Genomic DNA, 12,920 nt, shown 5'->3' with positions numbered 1-12,920 from the left:
AGGGAGGGAGATGCCACTGGGTTATTAAGTGAATCTCATACAGAGTTCACTGTTTGTGCTCTTCAGTGCTTCTATCAAATATGTGCCTTTCATAGTGTACAGACCTAGCAGTGAAATTCTGGTCATTTTTGGTTTCCTGCAGGCATAAGGGAATCTTGCGAGGTGCTGAGCTGAGAACGCTCTGAGCCTTTCAGATGCCCAACATCCTGCTGTTAGAAAGCTCTCCTTCACTACAGTTTTCTAGTGCTGTAGATTTCAGTTTAAACACTGGAAATGAACAACTTTTATAGACATGTAAATACATCTCTCAATTTAAGTGCTGTAACAATGTCCAAATCCTGTAAACCATCCATTTTTCTGACTGTTAAAGTGGGCTGTTGTTACCTCTATGTAACCTCCGGTGCATCTCTTACTTGTCAATCTCTTTCTAGCATCGTATGCAGTGTTGTTAGAGTCGTGTTGGTCCCAGGATATTAGACAAGGCGGATGAGGTAATATCTTTTATTGGGCCAACTTATGTGGTGAGAGAGACGAGCTTTCAGGCTTACGCAGAGCTCTTCTCTCAGCAATAGAAGTTGGTCTAATAAAATATATTATCTCACCTACCTAGTTTCGCTAATATCCTGCGACTAACCCAGCTACAACAATACTGCATTCTGCTCTCTGACAAACATGTGGATAATACTTGAGTCAAAAGGCCCTTAGCCAAGAGATTGAAAGTCCTGCTCCACAAATCACTTTATAGAGGTGATTACTCCATGGACTTCAACAGGATGCCACATATTTCTTTAAAGTTACTCATGCGCTTATAGCCTTGCAGAACTGGGGCTGAAATGACCAAATATGCTTTTTCCTTTTTTGGAGAAATGCTTCCCTGCTTGCAGCTCCATCTAGCCCAGGATCTCATCAGAATTCAGCCACTAGGCAGAGCTGTCAGGATTTGCAGGGGAGACTTCAATGCCAAACTCAGCTTTCCGCAGGAGATGGCTGTCACATTGTGTGGAGTGGTTCACGACCAGGAGTACCAACCTCAGGGCAGACTGCCAAGAAGCAGGACAGAGACCCCAAGCTGGTTGTGTGTTCTGTAATTAGATTTCACCAGCCCGGTAACAAATGTGAACTCCTGGAGCATGATACCAGTCTTACCAGGGAGTCACAGACAGTCCCCTTGGCATTTCAGTCTATTTTGCCACCCAGGCCAGGGGGACTTGGTGATAGTTGGAGTCCATGCACCAAAGATCACAAAATAGCCAGGTTGCTCTCAGTCCCAAGAGACCAATCACTTATCCAGCATCAATTCATACCTTACTTCTCACGCCAAAGACAACTCTTGTAGCCAATCTAAGGTTTAATTAATTAAGGAAAGAGTCCAAATAGCAAAAGATGAAAACTTTTCTTGTCAGCTACTTTTAATTCCTTCTTCCAGAATCGAAGAAGATGGGAAAAGCCATTTTGCATGTAGCCTCTTCATGGTGTGAGGGGCAATTAATGTTATTTGTATTGTGATATACCACAATAGCCCATTTAGTTTTGATAGGCTCTCTGGATGGAAAGGAAACGATCCCTGCTGACTGGGTTCATAGTTTCACAGCAAACTTTTTACAGTTATCGAGCCAAACTTAAATATTACCTTATAGCATGTGATAAAGATATTATAAATAAGATTAATGCCTGACGCAACTTACAAGCACTTCAAAAAGTCGAAACACGTTGTTATCAGCCCAATACCCATCTGAATCATACTAACACACAGATGAAACAGACTGGTTTCCTGCAATGAATTTCGGATGAGACCTACAGCTGTGGCATGAGCTGGCACCAGGTCTGCCAGCATCACAGTGGCACTCTGCCAGTTGAGTTAGTACTCAACCAGCTCAGTATTAGTGCTGTGATGCTGGATGTTCTGCCTTGCAGGTGAGACATAAGCCAGAAGTCTGGACCTTTTACAAACATTAAAGAGCCCATGAAACTATTGCCATGTGAACCCTAGTGTGCTGGCTAAGTTTTCAGGTGGGTAATTATGAGGGGATATCACCTAGGAGGAATGTCAGTGGGAGGTATGTCAGGTTGTGTGTGAGATCCAATATGTCTTAGTTTTTCTTTGGCCAACTATGACAGAAGAGTTTTGATTAACACTGTCAGAAACCTTCTGGGATTTTTCTTCTTTTGCCTCGTCTTCAAATACATTTGGAGGTGTACTAGATCAGTTCATTCTTTGCTTCTTCATTTCACTTAAGCCTTATGTTCCTTCAGTTTTTAGGTGAAGCTTTATCTTGTAGGATCTGACGTTAGCCCTTAAGCCGCTTGGGTCTGTGTTTATGCTTGGCACAAAGCCTTTTTTAGTGAAGAAAGGGCAAAGCAGGTCCAAAATGCTGTCATTCTGTTTTGATAGCGTTCTTGACAAGAGTTGAGAGGGGAATGGTTTTCCTATCCTGCGAACATTTTCAAGATTATGCAAAATGTTCCATCATGAATCAGAACAAAAAGTCAAAATCCCCAAATTTTATGAACTGAAAATTCCCCCCCCCAAATATTTTTGCTCATGTGAAACATTTTTTCATAATTTCAAAACATTTTAATTTTGACCATTTCTTTAAAATATTTTTTTTACTACAATCAGTGTGCATTTGGAAATAGAGTCATTTTGAACTAGAACACTGACATTTTTTACAACATTGAAACAAAATGTTCTGATAGTTTCCAAACTTTATTTCTCAAAATTTTTGAGTTGAAAAATGTATCGAAACAGACCCCTTTTCTGCAACCAGTTTTGGTTTTGATGAATCTGCATTTTTCAACAAAAAATGTTGCGTGGAAAAATTCCAGACCGGTTCTCTTCTCCACTCATTTTGAGCTCACGTAAATAATCATCCTAAGGGACAGTGCAATAGAGAATGTCAGTGCCATGTCCAGGGAATATCCCACAACTAGCACTAAGTTTGGTGCTTCATCTGGTTAAGTAGGTCAACCAGCTGTGGGGACCAGTCCAGTGAGAATCTTTGACTTGGCTATTGTTCATTACCTCTGCTGTCCTGATAGAATGGTAGAGAGAAAAGATATAACAGTACTGCATTTGTCACAGTCTTCCTCCAAGTACTTGTTCTTCCCTCTGCTGCTTCTTGCTGGATGTGTGGTATAACACGGGTAAGATGGATACATACTTTTGTGTTTTTCATTGGGGATTGTTATTTTTCTGTTTATATGATGGAGAAGATGGTATTAATGGCCAACACAATTATCAGTAAATCATTTCCCTAGTCTGATGAAAGAGGGAAAATATGAATATCTTAACTGCAATGTACAATAAGGAAAAGACAGCAGACTGAGAAAGATGATAAATTTAATAAGTATTTTAACAATTTATATTATGGATTTAATTATGGGATTTGGGGGCTTAGACAAGACATATGTGATGCCAAAAGAGTAAATCAGTCAGTCAGTCTTTCTGTTGCATTTACAAAGAAACTTCTTCTTGATTTTAACCATAGCTCATTACAAGGTTCTTCTCACAGTATTATTGTTCTATTATGGCAGCATCCAAAAATCCTAGTTGGGTTTGAGTCCTTATTGTCCTATTATGCAAATGTAAAATAAAAGTCAACTCCTACAATATAATTACTATGAACAACAACAATTTGTTTCAAATTAGTATCATACACCCATTATGGTTACCTGAATGCATTTTATGAGGCTCAGATCAGATCAGGAACAAATATTTCCTCCAAAATATGATATATATAACCTCAACCCTCATAGCAAAACACCTAGTTCTTGAAGATGTGAATTGCTGACGTGTGTGTGTTTGACAGGTAGTACAGAAACCTCTAATTCATGTGCTTTTGAGATCAGTATGTGCAGCTACATTAGGGATCACAAAGTGTCTCCCATTTGTATTGGCTAATCACCAGTGAGTTTCTGCTCTCTTCTTTTCATTCTCAGGTAGTAGACTCGGTTGGCTTCTGGGTAAGTGACTTTGCAGAGTGGCAGCTTGTAAATTGCGGAGTTATTTGTAGTTAGGAGCAAAAAGAGAAGTGCAGAGAAGCAGAAAGGCCAGGTGCAGGCTGGTAATCCAATCTGGGTAGGGAAAAAAGAATGTGTTGACAGAATTTTATATCACATTTTTATTATTTCCTTTGCTTAACTCTCCAGCTTTTAGTCAGAAGCCTGAGAAGAATGTACTTCCTCAAAGAACAATTTTGATAATTAAGATGCACTTTGGGATTCCTCGTATCTCCTCCCCGATATTCCCCCCCAAACACACTCATATCCCTACCCCTTGCTGGCTGCACAGATAGCAATACAAAACCGGGCAAGGTTACAAGGGAAAAAAGGGAGCAAGTTCCAGCGAGACTCTAAAAGCCTAAAATTAAATTGGTACAAAAAAGTATCTGACCAAGATTACTCTACGGTCCTTGTGACTCTCCAACTGCATTCTTCTAAAAATGAGGACACTGGGTCCAACCATCCTTTTCCTGATGCATCCTTAATTCAGGTGTATGTAACAGACTTCCTATTTATACAGGCCTTCTGCTCTAAACCACTCTAGATACAATGCATTAACAAAGAAACCAGATGGGTACATTTTAATATGTATATATGAAATTGCTGTCTTTAAACATTCATATATTTAAAGCTACCAAATCTATTGTCTTCAAACTTGGTTTTAGTTTTGATTCCCCAGTAAGATCTAAAAAACAAGCATAGTTTTATGGTTCTAGTTTCAGCTATTTTTGAGTTATATGGGCATACATTTTATATTTTTACCATATATTAACAATCCTTGAAAATGACTGCAACAAACTTTTTAAAAAAATGATTGGACTGAGTCAAAGCAAGGAAAAATTGGGAACAAATAAAGAAAATATCAGCCTAAAGGAGTTTGTCTGGGTAGAATAAAAGTTGTATCTCATTCCAGAAATGGTTGTTGGAGTTCAATCATATACACAACTGCACACATAGAGGATAGCATGGCTTGAAGTTTTCTGAACTCCTACTGTCAGCAGTAGAGTCTGTAATCTCACAATATACCAGACAGAATTTATACAATAAACCCTACTGGCTTGCAGAATTCTTCCTCCATTGCTGTCAAAACTGTCATTGTTGTAATACAGAAGTCTGTGTTCTGATATTATAACAAAACCAAAATTCATATAAACTTACCACGCACAAGATATTAGCAAGAGCTGCTCCAGCATAGGCACAAAATAATGCTGTGAAAAGAACAGAGACTATGAAACAAGTTAAAAGTTGCTCAATGAAATTAGCAGAGGCAGCCACTCTCTGCAACTACACTATAAAGTAATTACTGCTTACTTATTGCTAGCAGGCATAGGATTAGAATTAGAATTCTGGTTCAGGAGGGCTACTAAATAGGATGTCCAAATCCCACGTGCAGGTGGTTTACATTTGTTCCTGTGTGAAGTCGCTCTGACATTAAGACTAGTTTGGCCTCATCTGCTCTATTTGCAAGGATGGTGAGTGAGCATTTCACCCCAACAAGCACATTTGCAGGGGCATCTTTCAGAAAAATTCTGCTGGGGGTGGGCAAAGTTGTGTTTAGGACTTAATATGCAATTATATTATGCCCTGCAAAGTCTTATGATGCAAAAAGTGGCTGATATAATGGATCATATAGATCAGTGGTTCTCAACCAGGGGTACGTGTACCCCTGGGCATACGCAGAGGTCTTCCAGGGGGTACATCAACCCATGTAGATATTTTTTTAGTTTTACAAAGGCTACATAAAAAGCACTAGCAAAGTCAGTACCAACTAAAATTTCATACGACTGGTATATTGTGCTCTATACACTGAAAAGTAAGTACAATATTTATATTCCAATTAATTAATTTTATAATTATATGGTAAAAATGAGAAAGCAAGCCATTTTTCAGGAATAGCATACTGTGACACTTTTGTATTTTTATGTCTGATTTTGTAAGCAAGTCATTTTTAAGTGAGGTGACTTGGAGGTATGGAAGATAAATCAGACTCCTGTAGTCTGGAAAGGTTTATAGACACTGATATAGACTATGAAAAGTCCTGGGGGAGCAGGGAATTAAGTTGGTGTGGGGAACTGGCCCACTGGATCCATAGCAAGTGACACTCCTGGATATATGTAGTTTATGAAGCTGACACACCTTTATTTGCTATGTACTGAATGCTTACATTTGCCATTTTGCTCTTGCACTTGCTGCAACTTGTAACAGAGGAGACACACACTGTGCTCTCTCATGGAGAATTTACCTTTGTTCTTTCTTGCTTTTGTTTTCCTCAGGCTAAAACAAAAGTGTGAAAATGGACTTGTGTGCACAGATCAGTTGCTTGAACATCTGACTGTGGGTGCAATTATGCAGATTATGCCTGCAAATTCATGGGTGGATGTGCGTGTGCTTTTGCCAGCACGGCCACAACCTGACACTAAATCTGCAGAATTCCCACAGCTATTCTGTATGCTTTGGACTTCTGCTTTCCACATCCCATCGGATACATACCACAGGCAAGTGCCAGCAAATGTGTCTGCCAGGTAAGAGCATAGTACATGCCTCCGATTGCAATGCAAGCAAGCACAGAGTTGTAACTCCCCAAGCCGAAGTAGAGCCTGTCAAATGGCATTGCAATGGTCAATGCTGTAAGGCAAAAGGCACAGTTTATGATATTTAGCTATTAGCCAAGTTTTAGATCTCAGATATCATTCTTTACAAATTCCTTGGCATCAACACAGAATTATTTTCCCATTACATCTGCACTAAAAGATAACTGTGTTCTCAGTCACACCATTGCCAGTATGGAGGAAATAGGCTGAAGTCAATGGCTATGCTTGTTCCATATCTATGATGATGTAACAGAGCCCAGAATTTGGACCAGTCCTCAAGTTCTCACTCAGGCAAAACTCCTTCTAAGCTCAATGGGCGTTCTGGCTCAAGAAAATTAACCAGTCCCTGCACAATAGTAGCCAAGGCAGCAATGGGGAAGTAGGCAGGACTCCCTAGCCGATTTCCCATGGCCCCAAGCTGCCAGAGATGCTGGGACCCAGTCAGTCTTCACCTATGCAGGCTTTCACCAGCAGGACAGCAACTCAGGATCTTTTCCTGGGTTGGCCTTACAAGAGGTCCTTGGAGTTTTCTCACCAGCCTCAGCACCATCAGCAAACAGGGCAGCACAACCTCTGGCAACCAGGCCATCCTGAGACATTTTCAGCTCTGATAACTTGAATTTGGATGCTCAGATCACCACTTGTTTGGACTAATCCATTTCCCACTGTGATGCCTCCATTGGCTTTCTTGTTTATGATTCCCCTTCCTCTCTTCACCTTTCCCTGTAGGAAAACCTACTGAATCATTTGGATTAAATACTAGGCCTGTGCAAAACTTGTGCAACCATCCCAAACCAGATGAAATATGGAAAAAGATGGCCTGAGTCTTCTGCAAAACACTTATGGGTCCAAAGCACAACACAGACTTACTGCCATCGCTGGCTAGGTACACATTTTCCAAGATGGGCATCATGGATTAGTCTTGGTGACAACTGGTCATAGAGCTACAACAGGTGTCCTTGGTAGAACACAAAATCTTGCAAACCCATACACAATGAATAGAGATCTTGTGGAACTCTTTTGTTCTGAGTTTTGCCTTCGCCATATTGGGTTTGAATAAAACCCAAAATTCAGATCCAAGCTCAAGGATGTGACTGCAAATCAAAACCATGTCCAGACCCATGCAAGCAGAAGCCACAAAGTGTTGGACAGAACTATGTAATAACTGGAGCCAAGGTTCTGGTAAATGTAAGAAATGACAAAAATAAGCTTGGTAAGTCATGGTCATTGGTTCGTACCTGCCAGCATCCCCACTGCTGATCCGATTGCAGCATGCAAGCAAATGAGTGGAGAAGAGATGAGTAAAGCAACCAGGAAGATGCCACCAGTCCAGGGGTTATCACAGCCATACACCTGGCCAACGCCGATCGGAATGGATTGTAGCAGCTGCAGCATCGGTTTGAAAAGGACACATTATTATATTGTAACCAAGGCAAAATGGCAATTATTTCCCAGTGTCTATTTGTTAGAAAGCCAGGGGGTCAAAGTGTCAAACTGTGGCATTACAACACAAACAGGAGACACTTCACCCTAGAAAAGGAGATAAGGCGTTTCAGTCAGTACTAAGTAGCAGCTGCCCTTAGTTACTTTAACAATAAAATAAAATGAAAATAGACTTTTTCAACTATTATATGATATCCCATCATGACATTTCATTAGTAGTAGGGCATGTTATGCACTACTGCTATTCACATGTTGTGAAATAACATACAAATAGAAATAACATTTGAAATGAAATTTTGGAACACTTCCCCAAACAGGAATGTTCAGAAATGAATTTCTTCATTTTTAAATAGTTTTTTTTAACTGTGGGAATGTTTGGCAAAAATCAAAAACATTTTTCTACGTGTTTTTATTTAGATGAAAATGGCAGTTTTTTAAAAAAGATATTTTGACAAACATTTTCCAACCAGCTGTAGGGGACATACTGTGCAAAACCAGTGATAACACACCCCATGGTCCAGTCATCAGCAACTCTGACAGTTCCCCTGTGATGATTCGTTCTGTAAGCTAGTCCCACTCCTTGTGCATGGAAAAGGAGCACCCTTGAGGAGTATCCCTATAAACATGCAGGCCACACCAACTGACCAGTCATCCTTGCCTCAGAATGTCTCCTCACAGCTCATAACAATGGATGACCTACAACCTGGAATCTCTCTCATTTTAAGGAAGAGCCAGAATTGTCACAGATAATTTTCAGTCCATGCTCCTGTGATGGAATGCACCCCTGTGTTCACATCCTACGCAGCTTTGTAATAATATCTGTACAAAATATGCCTTGTGAGGGATCATTTGAAAATGAATAACTTGCTGCTCAATGATATCATAGTGAAATGTGTATAGCAACATTATATGTAAAGTTCAGAACATAAGTTAATTCATGACTGAAATGGGTTTATCAGACAAGTTGAGTGAGTGGATAAACGTGTTTCCCAAAGACAAAGGATAGGCTGATGCCTCTAGTCAGGTGTCATCCAAGTTGATAGGCAATCCCAAGTCAAGTGGCCATTCTTTGGCAAGGGAAGGGGAGCAAGAACAATGAGATTTGCATCTTAGCAAACAGCATGGAACCTTTTTCACCTTCAGACTTTTTGACTCCAACCTCAGAGTGGGAATGAACTTTACCTAGGGGTGACCCTTAGGAAAATGCATCTCAAAGAGTGACTGAGCAATAAAAGTGACAGGCAAAGACATTTCCAGTTATCTCTTCCTATACAACTTTCTCCTTTTGACCAAAGGAGAGAAAAGACATGGATGCTGGACTTTGGGAGCAGATGCTGGTCAATGTTACTGGAAACGTGGTAAGAGACATCAACTTGAACCAAGTCTTGTTTGTTAAGTTTAGTGCTAGAAACTTTTTTTCACATCACCATTTCTGACTTTAGTGCCTTATACTTGTCCTCATTTAAAACCTGTCTCCTTGTTGTTAAATAAACTTGTTTTATTCTTCAGTTAAAACTAATCCAGTGTGGTGAATTGTTTGGGTAACTTCATTTATGGTAGCAGACTGTTGTATATTGATCCCCTTAGAGGGGCTACAGAGGTAATATGTCCTGGACGGTCCAGGAGATGGCTAGACAGTATAGAACATATGTTTGGGGGGAAATCCAGGACTGGGAGCGTGTTGAGTAACTGGAAGTGGTAACCAAGGCTGGTGAAAGCCAGTGCGTGACTGATGTGTGGCCGGCAGGCTGCAGCAATACACAGACACTCAGGGTGTGACCTGCATGCTGGCAGGCTGTTTGTGAGGGTCTCAGCTGGGAGCTAGAACAGTAAAGCATTGTGAGGCACCTGAGTTTGCAGGGCAGGGGTGACAGCCTCTCGCTGGTCTGGATTGCACCCCAGAATATCATAGCTCCTTCTGCAGAATGCAGGTTTCCTCCCAGGTATATGTGTTCAGTGTCCTTCTAGAATTTGGAGCATGGTGCTAGATACTGTAATCATTCCTCAGATTTTCAATTAAATAAAACTGGCAAATTTGAAAAAAAAATATTTGAAAAAAATACCCAGAGTTTCATCATGCATTTACTGAGTCAGCATAGCTTTACTAGGTCCCCCTAATATCTTCTGGAATCCTGGAAAAAGGGAAAGCCAGGGAGCATTCTTACCCTTGACTCCGAACATTATAGCAGACACATGCAAGAAATGAAGGATACATGCCTGCCAATGGGGGGTGGGGGTGGGGGGGAGGGAGGCTACTGCCCAGAGCCTGGGTGATTTAAATGAGCATTTAGTCTGACCTCCTAGGCCACAGAAACTTGCCCACCCACTCCTGTAACAGACCCATAACCTCTTGATAAGTTACTGAAGTCCTCAAATCATGGTTTAAAAACTGAAAGTTACAGAGAATCCACCATTTACTCTAGTTTAAACTGGCAAGTGACCCATGCCCCAGACTGCAGAGGAAGGGATAAAACCTCCCAGAGTCTCTGCCAAACTGACTCAGGGGAAAATTCCTTCTTGACTCCAAATATAGTGGTCAGCTGCTGGTGAAAGGTGTCCAACTGACAGTGTCTATTCAACTACAGGACAAGCACAGTTGAAGTGCAAGTTTTCCCCAAGCTGCCCCCTTAACTTGCCTTAGATCTGGTCATTTGAGGCCCACCTCTAAGTAGAGGGAGTAGTTCAAAGTCCATGGTCAGTTTGAATCCTTAGTCTTTCCACTGAAACCACCAGTATTGGGCATCATGCCATTTTGGTGGAGGTTTTTTGTGAAGTGGCTACTCCTCCGTTAACTGGGCAGAGATGACTGATTCATTTTATAAGTTGTTGGATATTAGGAAAAACTTTTTCACTAGGAGGGCGGTGAAGCACTGGAATGGGTTACCTAGGGAGGTGGTGGAATCTCCTTCCTTAGAGGTTTTTAAGGTCAGGCCTGACAAAGCCCTGGCTGGGATGATTTAGTTGGAGATTGGTCCTGCTCAAAGCAGGAGGTTGGACTAGGTGACCTCCTAAGGACCCTTCCAACCCTGATATTCTATGCTCAGGAAGTTCAGATGCTATTAACCTGTGCTGTATTTGAGCCTGTTACCTAGAGGTGAGAGCTCTCGTATTTATCTTTTGCAAGGGTGTGGACTATTTCTCCTTTCTTTAGTGGACCTTACCAGTGGCACTTCGATTTCAGACCAGGTGATATTGGGAACTGATGTTACAGGCTGAATGAGTGTCGTAGGGAAGAAGAGGTTGTAGTGTCCAGTGGCAGCCAAGTAAAGAGAGACAGCAATGTTGAAAGGCAAGGTGAGAACAGGAAGGTCCCATTTCCTGAAGACTGAACCTAAAGCGCTGGAAAGCAGTGGGCTGAAAAGAGAAGAATAAAAAGAAAGTTTCAACTTGTTCATCTCAGCTGGAATGGTGAAAAATATCCCCACCATTTCAGTCCAAAGTTCTAGTGAAACTCAAAACTCCAATCTCCTTAGGAGACTCCAAACAGTGAATCTTTCACATCACTTTAACCTACATGAGATAAGCACCCACAAAATGCGACCTAGCACCATCTTAAGGCATGATCCCCAGATGAGCAACTGTAACCAATGGGAATTGATGTTGCTCAGCACCACTTCAACCAGGCTGCATTAATTTTTAAAGTAAAGTACAGGTTTCCTTCTTATAAAAAAGAATAATAAATTAGGTTTATTCTTGGCATGTAAATCAGTGGTGAGTGAGCCACAAATATTAGGAGATCCATCACTAAGAAGCACCCAAAAGTTTGGATGCTTAATATAACCTTGTCCAAACCTCTTGGCTCAGGAAATTGGGCAACAGATCTCACAAGAAAAGGATTTCTTGGGAGATTTCCAGATCTCCTGGTTTCCAGTCTAGATGAATATATCATACAGACAGTCTCTCTTGTGGCATATTGATAATTCATCTCCCAGTCCTGACTGGAATCAATAAATCTAAAAGAACGTGGAAAGTCTAGGCCAGTCAGATCCTCCACTTGTGGAAATTAGTGTTTCTCTATTGGCTTCAGAGCTATGCCAATTTATACCAGCTGAGGACTGAGCACAGTCAGCTTCTGCTCTTAGTTACACCTGTGCAAATTGATTGAAGTTAGCAGAAAGCTCAATGTAGCCCATATTTAAAAAAACAATAGTTAACAGGTGAGTTTGGGTGTTAGAGGGATTTTCAGTTGGTTGCTGATTTTAACCAAAAACATTTGGCATGTCTAATGCAATATCCCATGTCCCCTTTTGTGGCTATGATCAATAGAAAAGATGCATTGTACTATAATCCCTATTAAATCTCAGATCAAGCCGTTTCTCTTAAAAGGATTTCAGTTATCAAACCAATGTTCAGAAGACTTTTGATAGAACTAGTAGGAAAAAAAAAAGTGGTCAGTGCTTTCGTGAGAAGTTTGTTCCATTTTCTTTGTTGAAATGCAACATTTCTAATGTTTCTCCATAGCTCTATAACTGATTGAAAAGTAGGATTGCATTTTCACAGAAAGCATTGCTCTTTTGTAAACTGAACTTTGAAATTGCGACAAAAATGTTGCTGAAATGTCAAATTTTAAAATCTTTCAAATAATCCTGTGGCAGATATAGCAACCCAGTAGCTTTGGGGACCATTGTATTACATTTAAGAATGGCTTCTGTTCTGTGTGACTGTGTTCTGCTCTGTGGGGCGGGGCAAAGTTTACCATGGCTCCTCCAGAAACTAAACACAGTGGGGGAAGATTAAGGTGGGTCACTGAAACAGTAAACAGCTCCAGTGGCACAGGTGCTGCTTCCTCCGGGTGTGTTCAATCCCTCTGCTCAGCCCCAGACCCCATCCCCACCTGCCTACTTCCCCCAAGCCTCTGCCTCACCTCTTTCCGCTCTTAACCCT

At 41.0% G+C, this 12,920-nt stretch overlaps 1 protein-coding gene across 1 annotated transcript in view; it reads right to left on the bottom strand.

The window, feature by feature from the left end:
• Positions 1-12,920, bottom strand: part of SLC14A2 (solute carrier family 14 member 2) — a 50,608-nt gene that overhangs the window by 25,723 nt on the left and 11,965 nt on the right. The window contains exons 5-9 of the mRNA XM_032768966.2: positions 11,198-11,390; positions 7,832-7,979; positions 6,493-6,627; positions 5,161-5,210; positions 3,906-4,074 (exon numbers count right to left, since the gene is read on the bottom strand). Of these exons, the coding sequence (XP_032624857.2) occupies positions 3,906-4,074; positions 5,161-5,210; positions 6,493-6,627; positions 7,832-7,979; positions 11,198-11,390 (695 nt within the window). The remainder of the gene's footprint in view (positions 1-3,905; positions 4,075-5,160; positions 5,211-6,492; positions 6,628-7,831; positions 7,980-11,197; positions 11,391-12,920) is intronic.

The sequence above is a fragment of the Chelonoidis abingdonii genome, chromosome 6 (assembly GCF_003597395.2).
Source record: "Chelonoidis abingdonii isolate Lonesome George chromosome 6, CheloAbing_2.0, whole genome shotgun sequence".
Taxonomy (NCBI): domain Eukaryota; kingdom Metazoa; phylum Chordata; order Testudines; family Testudinidae; genus Chelonoidis; species Chelonoidis abingdonii.
The sequence above is the reverse complement of the archived record's forward strand: the minus strand, read 5'-3'. Positions and strand labels throughout refer to the sequence as shown.